General features: G+C 35.6%; 1 protein-coding gene and 1 non-coding gene across 2 annotated transcripts; one reads left to right on the forward strand and one right to left on the reverse strand.

Annotated features, from left to right (window-relative positions):
- The first annotated feature begins 345 nt into the window (after window positions 1-345).
- LOC113295426 (NDR1/HIN1-like protein 13) lies at window positions 346-1,594 on the forward strand. Its single transcript, XM_026543766.1, has one exon. It carries the CDS (start codon window positions 524-526, stop codon window positions 1,346-1,348), a length of 825 nt encoding a protein of 274 aa, XP_026399551.1. The 5' UTR covers window positions 346-523; the 3' UTR covers window positions 1,349-1,594.
- Window positions 1,595-3,967: 2,373 nt separating this feature from the next.
- TRNAT-AGU lies at window positions 3,968-4,039 on the reverse strand. The gene has a single exon. It is a non-coding gene; the product is annotated as a tRNA-Thr (tRNA).
- Window positions 4,040-10,449: the final 6,410 nt, after the last annotated feature.

Raw genomic sequence — 10,449 nt, forward strand, 5'->3', positions numbered from 1 at the left:
TTACTTTTCTTGATGTAGGTATAGAATTGTTGTTTTCTCAATAGTTTCAGATTTCCTACATGAATTTTTGCAGGCAGAAATCTATTGGGTTAAGAATGACTTTGACTAGAAAACCATTGGTTCAGATTTCCCGCACGAATTTTTGCAGGTAAAGAGTTATTGTTGTACCTTGACTTTGACCAAAATGAAAAACTTGAGGGCTGGTGAAATGAGTTAGGGTTGAGATTCAGGATCAGCCCATTAGGTTAGGTAAAATCGGGGGTTAAGGTTATGTTAACTCTAAGCAAGCAAGCCACACTGTCAAACTCAATCAATTTAAAAGGTGTAGTGATAGAAACATAAAACAGATTCCAAAATAAGGAGAAGTGGGAACATCTCATTTGGGTAGAAGGTTGCTTTCTTTCCTTCCCCCAAGCTCCCACCTTCCTCCTTATTCCACCATTTCCTTTAACATCTCCATTTCCTCCCCTCTCCCTCTCACTATCTCCTTCTCCAAATCATTCTCCACTCTCTCTTCGCAAATATGAATGCAGATAGAGTATACCCAAATTCAAAACCAACAACCATGAACCCAACCGTGAACGGAAACGCCACCACCACCACAACTCCGCTGTTCCCAGCACCGAAATCACAGCAATACGGCGCATCACGTCCAGCATACCGTCCACAGCCAAAGCGTCGTAGCCGTAGCAGATGTTGCTGTTGTTTCCTATGGTCTACAATGATTATCATAGCACTGATACTCCTAGCTGCCATCGCCGGAGGTATTCTGTACGTTCTTTACAGTCCTCATCGTCCTTCGTTCACTCTCACCACACTCCGGATCTCACAGTTCAATGTCACAACCAATTCGAAGGATTCAACTAATCATCTCGCATCAAAACTCGATCTCGCGATTTCATCTCGTAACCCGAACAAGAGAATCACGTTCACTTACGATCCTATCTCTGTAACGGTCAAATCTAATGATGTAAACGTTGGTGTTGGTTCGTTTCCTTCGTTAATTCATGGAACTAAGAATACCACGGTTTTAAAAGCAACGCTTGCTAACAACGGCGACAGTATTGAGGAAAGTTCTGTGACTAAATTGAAGTCCGATTTGAAGAAGAAAACTGGGCTGCCATTAGAAATTGAAATGGAGACTAAAGTGAAGGTGAAAATTGGTGGAATGAAGACATCAAGAATTGGGATTAGAGTTTCTTGTATTGGGATTCATGCTGTGATTACTACTACTACTACTAAAGGTAAGAATTCTACTACTACTGCTACTACATCTACTTTATCTGCTTCTTCTAAACCTCGATGTAAGGTTAATCTTAGGATTAAGATTTGGAAATGGACTTTTTAATTTTTAATGATAATTAGCGTGATCTTAATTTTTTTTACATTTATTTTTTGGGTTTTTGATTGTAAATTGAGCAGAATTTGTGGTTTGATGAATTTTTTTTTTTAGGTATTGTTTTTAGAGTAAAGGAACAAAGAAAAATATAAATATAGTGAAAAAAGAAAAATGGAATCGAAATTTTGTTTTGTGGGGTTTGTAAGGTTTATAACTGTTTGATGAAATTGTTCTATTTCGAAGAATTAAATAGAATTATTATTATTTCTTATTTTCATTTTCATTTATTTTTCTTGCACAAATCTGGAGGAGGAAAGAATTACCGCAAATGCAGCACCTCGTTAAATTTCGAAATTAATGTTTGATTACAGGAAAGATATAGTAGTTAACATAATAATAATATAATAATGACTACATCATGTTTCTAGAATTATTACCCAAAAAGAACTGTCGGTGCCATTTCCCTTTGAGACTTTTATCAGGTGCACATGAAGTGTATGAATGATGGTACGACAGCGTCAAGTGAGTCCAGTTCTAATATTTTACAACCAACCGACAAATGTCATGATGAAAATCAATCAATCAAAAATCTCTAATTTAATTTTTTTCTGCGTCAAATAACAAGATTGCCGGAAATAAACACCATGCTTTGTGCATGGTTACATGTGAAGTGTTCTAACCCTGTCTAGTAGTTGAGTTGACCAGAAATTTTGAGGTCAAGTATCATTTGTATCAGAGCAAGAAGTTTCCATAATTATGTTTCTCTTTTAATTTGTTCGGCAAAAAAGATTAGAGTCGAAGAATTTCAAACCCAGATCGTTAGTAATATCACTGTACTCAAATTTAAAGTGCCAAACAAATTACGGAGGGCCCTATAACGAGTCTCGTGAAACAAAGTTTTTATGGGACAAGTTTGTCCGACATGGAGGATCTTTTAAACGCATCCAGATGTTTTGATCATGTCGACAGACCCCAATCTTAAAAGTGCGTAACAGAGTATAACGTGTTTCAGAGAAGAATTTAGCTGTCCACTAACCACGTGCTTCTTCCTTTAAACAAATCAATGTTTCAGAAAGCCGCCGTTATATTGTTGTTAACAGCCGTGACCAGTTGTTACCGTTCCAAAAGTAGTGTTCTTCAAGTTTGTTCAAAATCGTCACTCCTAAAATTTATGGAGTAACTGTTGGATTAACTTCAACATAAAAGTCACTAACAAGTTGGTTAGGACAAGATTAGAAAATTGATGTAATCATAAGGGAATTAGAAATCATCTAGTTATAAGAAAAGGAAAGACATGTAATAAGGTAATACGACTAGGAAAAAGAATTCATTGTTCTATATATATATGATCACCAAAGTTGTGGTTGATCATATGAACAAGATTAGAGCTTGTGTTTAGTTTTGAGAGATTTTTTAAACATCAATAAAGAGAGTTGTCTTTATATAAGCTAAATTTCATTTTGCAGTTGCCATTAGTAACCAGACTTTGAAATTCTTTAGTCATGAAAGGGGAAAAGAAATGAAAATTATGGAGAACGCTGACAGCTGATTTTAAGGATATCCAAGGTTTAGATCAAGTCACAATTGATAATAACCAGATATACGAAAATTCAGTGAAAGGTCTTTTGAGGTTTGTATAGATAGATCACCAGCTAGAGAGGAGACACATCCAACAAATTTGCATCATTGAACCCAAAATACCTCTTCTTTGTGCTTTGTGTTGCATGATCCTGTAATGATTTAGCTTCTAGGAGTTAAGATCCCCCTTTTCATGATTGTGTAGTGTTTCTATGAAGAACAAGACACAAAGGAAGGTGATGTCAAGGAATTATATTATCTTGTGTTTGAAGTAATCTTGAGAGGTGTGTGGTTTTTCAATTATTCACAAATTATGTCAAGGATTGATAATTGCAAATCCATGTGCACTTGTACTTCAATTACAGACCAATAATATTTCTTAATTGACCATACCCTATTATTAATGTGTAATTTGTAGCATATACTTGAAATTTTCAAACAAAGTGGATGAAACAACCAAATCAATCATACATTTAATTCTCCACATCATTGTACTATAGGAAATGCAGCACCGAACTTTCTTAGTTATAAAGTCAAAATCCATCACTAACCTTATTAGCTGAATTCAATCCATCATTAGTTGTACTCTTTTTTCTTTGACGTAATTAATTAGGAAATAACCAATGGTCGATCCGCAAAAGCTAGGCTAGAGGCTTGGCAATTCGATATTCGGCCCACACATCGCTTGCGCCCGGCATTTGGTTCCACCAGATCTGCGTGGTCATAAGATATAGATGTGCTGAGATCCGTGATAACAAATCTTGAGCTAATTAATTTCGTATTAGCAATTAGGTGTCAGTTGCAAGATGTGACTAATCAATCACTCATACGACTGCAGCATTACTAGGTAGTTGTCAGTAGCAAGTGGTGATTAAGTAAAACTATAGATGCAGATTTAGATTTCTTTCCTTGTATTTATTGCTAGGTAATAAACCCGTACATCTTCATTAATAGATGATAAAGATAGAGGATCACCTCCTTCTTGGAGGTTCACAACAGGAATTAGCAAAAAGGCAACAACAGGGAGATGATAAAGGAAAAAAAAAAGTTTGCTTTCATTGAGAGTTGAACTCAAGACCTCCCGCTTACTAAACGGGTGCTCTAACCAACTGAGCTATGAGCTGTTGTTTTGAAATCATGAGCAGATTAAGATTGTTTTGGCTGAGCGATTGCAAAAAAGAGAGAAAAAGGACTTCTTTGGCCAGGGTTTGCATGGCTGCAATTATACACGAGGCTCATCAGTAGTCTGAGTACCCGCCTTAAATGTCACTCAAGAAAAAGGAATGGTCTGGCAGTAGTCTCATTTGTTATTTGTGCAATGTTGGAAAAACCTCAGTGAATGTAATATTCTCATGATCATGTAAGTTCCCCACCATAGTTGAATTGACCATACCTATAGTTGTCCATGGATTATTTTAGGAATTAACTATACCTACGGATACGGGCTACTGCTGGAGTGGCAAAGTGCTAAAAAGCCGAGACTGCCGACTGGGACTTCTCAAATCTGGAGTTAATTAAAAGGGGTGTATTGGATTAGGATTTATCTAGATAAAATTAGATACTAGTTTTGGTCGAATCTAGTGAATTTATAATGTTTCTTAAAGATTCTTGTAGATATATGATTCTGCATTATACCGTATAGCCTTAGGAGAAGTTAGATTTTTGAAAATTGAAGTATATTACCAATTAGTAATATATTTGAAAAACCAGGATTATCATGATTCCCTGGAAGAAAAGAAAATCCAAAAGTTGAGGTGGTGGTGATGGGCGGTGGTGGTTGGTGTGCGCGGTGGCGGTGATGGTTGGTGGTTGTGGTGGTGGGCATGGGCGGTGGTGGTTGGTGTGTGGCGGTGATGGTTGGTGGTGGCGGCAGTGGTCGATGGTGTTGGTTCTGCTGGTGTTGGTTGGTGGTATGTGGTGGTGGTGGTGGTTTGCAGTGGTGGTGGTGGAAAAACATAGCATTTTGTGATAAAAAATAATTGTCCATAAGAATCCATGAAACTCTTGTGGTTTGTGTTAAGATTGATATGAGATAATAACATACATAATTTGCCTACAAATATCCATAAGAATACACATATATCCTGTCTCTTAACTATTCTAAGAAAAATCTTAAATAAATTGAATACCTAAGATATTTGTGAAATCTAAAACAATTCTAATTGAATATCATGGATATTTAATAATTCTTTGTATATCCTAATTAAATATCTAGGAGTTTTTAGAATTGTTAAATATCCATATAAATCCTAATTCAATAGTACTCTGTAAGTGTAACTGATGTAGCAAAAGATCTTTGGACTCTGCGCCAGACTTGCTTAACCTTATTACGATTTGCCTTATCCCTTGGAGATTTCTTTGACCCATGATGCCCGGATTTTCTAGGAACTGTATACGTATCCGTTAAATTGGGAAATTCAGCCTTACTTGAAGAAGACGTTTCCTTAATAACAGGTTGTATTATGTTGATAGGAGTGATATACGCTGGGAGAAAATTTCTTTTCTTCCTTCTGCTTTCCTCCAGGAAATCAGGCACCACACATGCCTTGCTGAGAGAAGGATTTGAATAGAGATCCAAATTTGTAGGTGGCGAAATAAGGAAGCTTTGGTCAATCTTTGACGATTTCCCTGTTACAGCGACATGACCAATGAACTTCATCTTCCCTGAGTAAAGAGTGATCATCCTTGGAATTGAGTTAATCCCTTTTTTGTTACGAATCTTCAAATGAATGGCCCTTAAATCTCGAAGATGAAGTGTGACTGGGTCAATAAGCAAAACATCTCCACATAGTTTACCAATGGCACGAATAATTTCAGATGACCAGAACTGATAGGGGACTCCATATATTTCCAGATGATATTCATGTTGATTTTGGTTTGCTGAGCTCCAAATTTGATCATGCCATCTAAAAACTGAATATGTCTTATTAAAAGCCACAAATTTAAATTCCAGATTAAGATTCGATAACACCTTATCTACATGAAAAATCGCATGAAAAGAATTTATTGGGAAGATCTGAAAGTTAGCAGCAATTTGTAATTCAAAGAACAATGCAATGCCAATGCGATTCCAAGAATAAACGGTTTCAGGGGAAGAGATAATAAAAGCATCATTCCATTTCCCAAGTGAATGAGCAGGATTATCAATGCAAATTGCATTATTGGATTTTTGGACTCTAATGGTTGAAGGTGCGGCAAAGTCATCACACAGAAAAGGAGACTTATGAGCTTTGGAAGTTCGATTGGGAATGTTGTTTGAATGAAGATTGGATTGGCGAAAAAGAGATTGAGCATAAGATGTGCCCGAATGAATATAGGATTGTGTAATGGGTGGTGGGATGGAAGGCGTCATGATAGGTTTAGAGATGGATGAAGAGTAGTGAAGAATTGATTCTATAGATTCTGCAACCGCAAACCAACCAGTAAAACAGTCACCAGCTGGAATGTAGAAGGATACAGGACCAGATTTTGGATTAGGTCTTGCAAGGATGATGTACAGATAGTAGCCATTGGCATTTGATTGTTTGGTAACACAGAATCAGTTCTTGTTATCATCATACTTCCACACTGTCCTGCCTACATCACCATGTCTTGCTGCTTCAAAGAACACTGATTGTAGATTCGTGGCTAGAGAATTGCTGAAAGTGCCCCTAGTAGAGCCATGAGAGTGGAACTATGTTAGGGTTATATTAGAACAGGGAGTGGATTTTCTACATGAAAATCTAAGGAATTTTTTGTCGATTTGCACATAACGATGTTCGGAAATCATTGTAAAAGAAAGAGTAATGAGAAGAACCTAAGGGATTTTCTGAATTAGATATTGTTCTGTTTTTTGAACTTTGGAGTTACACATTGGGCACTCCGTATTTATTTGAGAATTTTTTAAGCTAATTTCCAAACAAATAATTTGATCTTCGGAATCACCTTATCATGCTGTGACGAGGTCACCCTCTAAGGGTGCACCATCTGACCGTTGGATATTATATCCTAGATATATTTGAATTTCGAGAAAAATTTGAAGTAATTAAAATATTTTATTATTTTTCCTTGTTTATATTGTGTTTTCAAATCCCTTAATTTAATTATATTTCATTTCTTCCACTCAAATTCGTCCTTTCTAGTTTCATAAACCTAAAAACATAGTTTATATATTGTTTTCTCTAGCAGTGAAACAAAATTGACTTTGTTTGATGATAATAGCTTTTGAAGAACTAATCATGAGCTTTTTAATCATGCTTAGGAGACCGTACAAAGATAGTTCGTCTTTTTTCTCTTATTGGATACGTTTAAATAACTACGCTGCTAGAGTTCATATGTTTTTTTCTCTTAAATTGCGATCAATGCACTCTCACGTCTGTAGACTAGAACAGTGTTTCGGTGTGTAATTGTTAGTTTTGATCAGCATGTTTCTTAAAACAACACCATTCAAGAAAATGGACAAATGGTTTTCTATCCATGCTGGAGTTCATTTACAGTCCTTCCAATCTTGTCATTCCAGCCACTCGTCACCAAATATAATCATTTTGATTCTCATTCGGTGATGGAGAAAAAAATTAAGAACAAACGTTTCTAGGTTTAAGAAACCGAAAAAATAAAAATGGAGATTATTGGAAAGAATATGTGAACCGGGACAAGATGGAAATAAAATTAAATAAACGGGTACTAAAAAGTAAATAAGGTAGAGAAAAATAATAAAAATGTTTCAATTATTTAAATATCTTGAGATACGAATATATCTTGGATATAATATCTAAGGATTTGAAAGTGCACCCTTATAGATGTTGTCACGAGAATAACCTCGTTGCAGCATAAAACCTCACCTTTATCTTTCGAATCTTTTCCCAAGGGAAATCTTTTGAGATGTCGTTTTCTTGATCTTGAACCAGGAAATTATAAACATTTATAAACATTTTTCGTGAAAAAATTCATGAGGGGTGGTGTTGTCATCTAACTTTATCTTGTTTTTGGCTATTTGGAGATATGAAAAGAATTTTTTTTCTTTAGTATCTGGAGTGAATATATTATCAACTTTGTCTTCATGGGATGCACCTCTTCATAAGTAAGATCCGAAATATCGGGTTGTAAAGTCTGGAAAAACTTAAATAAGAACTTAGAAACACATAATAATAACCTGAATAATTAAGGATCTTCATAGTCAATCATATTTTCCTCACACAGTTGATCACAATGAAGTTAAGGATGGAAGATAGTCAGAGACCTCACAAACTGTTTTCTGGAATAGAAAAACAAACACCAGAACGGATAAGGATGGAATGAGAATAAGGTATGCAATTTGTTTCCTTATTAAGTTAAAATTCTTTTTGGCCGGTTTACCCAATGGTTTGTTGGCTGCTGCTACCGTAGCAGTTTATGTCCACACAAGTTGTATTGTAGGGGTGTAAATAATACCCGAAAATACTCAGCCTGCCTGTATCCGTCCGAGCCCGCCTGTACTCGAAGTAGCCCAAAGTCTGTTATGGCCCGTCATGGACCACCCGGCCTGGCCTGGATTAAATTATTGGGCGGTCTCGGGCTTTGCGATTAATTATGATGCCCGGCCTGATGCCCGGCCTGAAAGCCTTCTATGTGCCATTAATCATTTAATATCCTCTTAAAAAGACTTAAAAGTTACAATTTTATAATTGTCAATTTTGTGTCAAGAAAAATAAAATATATAATTGTTTTTTTACTTATAATTAACCTTTTCAAAACATTAGTGGTAATATATTTTCTTATTAGAAAGTTTATTGTACTCTAATTAATTATTTATTATAGGCTAAAATTAAAAATTTGTCAGTGTAATTTAAATATAAAATAATACTATCACTTACGATATGCGATGTTGGAAAGGAAAGGATATTGTATTTAATAACGTTCATTTGAAAATTTAAACTTAAAAAAAAAAATCAAAATAGTGGCCTTTCCGGCCCGATCTGGCCTGCCCGTATAAAAAGCGGGCTTTGGGAGGTCTTTGGGTGGCAAATTATCTACTTGTGCCCGGCCTGTCCGGCATGAATTTGTTTACGGGCTCACAAATATTAAGTCTGGCCTGCCCGGCCCGTCTTAGTTTTTGGGTCGGGCGGCCCGGCCTGCCCGAATTTACACCCCTAAGTTGTAGGCACCCTAATGGCATAAAAAACAAGATTAAAAAAACTTATGGCTGATATTTTGTAGGGAAAAATACGGTTTAGTCCAAAAACCAATCCAAAAATAAGGTTTAGTCCAGTCCGAGTCAATTAGGTACAAATTAGTCCAAAGTATGGGAAAATACACAAATAACCCTTATCATTTACAATTTAGTCCAAATATTTGCAGTTTAGTCCACGGTGGCTCATAATGATGTCAGCAATTTGAAATAATATAAAAATAATTTAAAAACGATTTATCTTTTAAACCGCTCATCCAAAACTCACAAACTTTATATATTCGGAAAGCTAGTTCCGATAGCTACAAAAAGAGTACCCATATGACTATATAATTTTCAGTTTTTAAAAAGTTTAATTTTGGCTTCATTATTTGACGTGTACAAAAAAAAATATATGCATGCACGAATTTTGCAGTCATTTTTTTACATGTGCACGACTTTGTACGCATCTACAAAACATGTATGAAATTGGCCTTTCATATGTAGACATATTTTCTCATCAGAATTACACAGGTCACCAATATGACACCCATGCAAAACATGTATGAAACAATTTATTCATAATGAGACACTAATTTACTTTTATTATAGAAAATACACGGGTGCATCAATATGAAAATTCAGATGCACTAGTATATACACACCTACCCCATATTTTATAAACATAACATGGAAAATCAGATGGATTTGAACCATCAACCTCCGCAAACCTTATGATAGGCTTGGGCGCTCTACCATTTTGAGCTTGTGAGTCCCTAAATTAGATGCATAAACAGGTTTACAACTATGTTCACATTAACAACCAGCAGGTGTACAACTATGTACACATCAACTTGCGGATTGCAACATAAAATTTCTAAGAGAATTTGAGTTTGAAATTCATCCACATTAGTTGTAATTTCTTCTATGAATTGAAGTACTTTCCTCATATTCTCTTCATGGTAATGTTTATCAACATCAATAATGCAAGTTTAACTAATAGTAGCAGTAATGCAGGTTTCGCTAATAGTACCACTGTTTTCTACAACGGCGACAAAATCATTTGTTGCAGCTAATGTGTTCATCATCACTGATCTGGTTTTTCTTTAGAGGCATGAAGGAGTACTAATGCATAAAAACAATAACAATTAATATCCACTCGTTTGGTTTTCTAATCAAAGCTCAGATCTGTATCTCAACCTCTAATAAATCGCTCCTAGTTGGTCTGTAAAATAGTATATAGTATTGGGGCGAATCTAAAGATAAAATGATACAGCATGTCTGAAATGTCATGTACTGAATCTGAAATGTTACATGTCAATGCAACAAACTATAGGCCATCCCGAGGTTTAAGGGAAACCCTGCCTTTCAATCTGATCAACATTTACAAATCTAGAGACACTTACAT

This window comes from Papaver somniferum, chromosome 7, assembly GCF_003573695.1.
Source record: "Papaver somniferum cultivar HN1 chromosome 7, ASM357369v1, whole genome shotgun sequence".
NCBI lineage: Eukaryota > Viridiplantae > Streptophyta > Magnoliopsida > Ranunculales > Papaveraceae > Papaver > Papaver somniferum.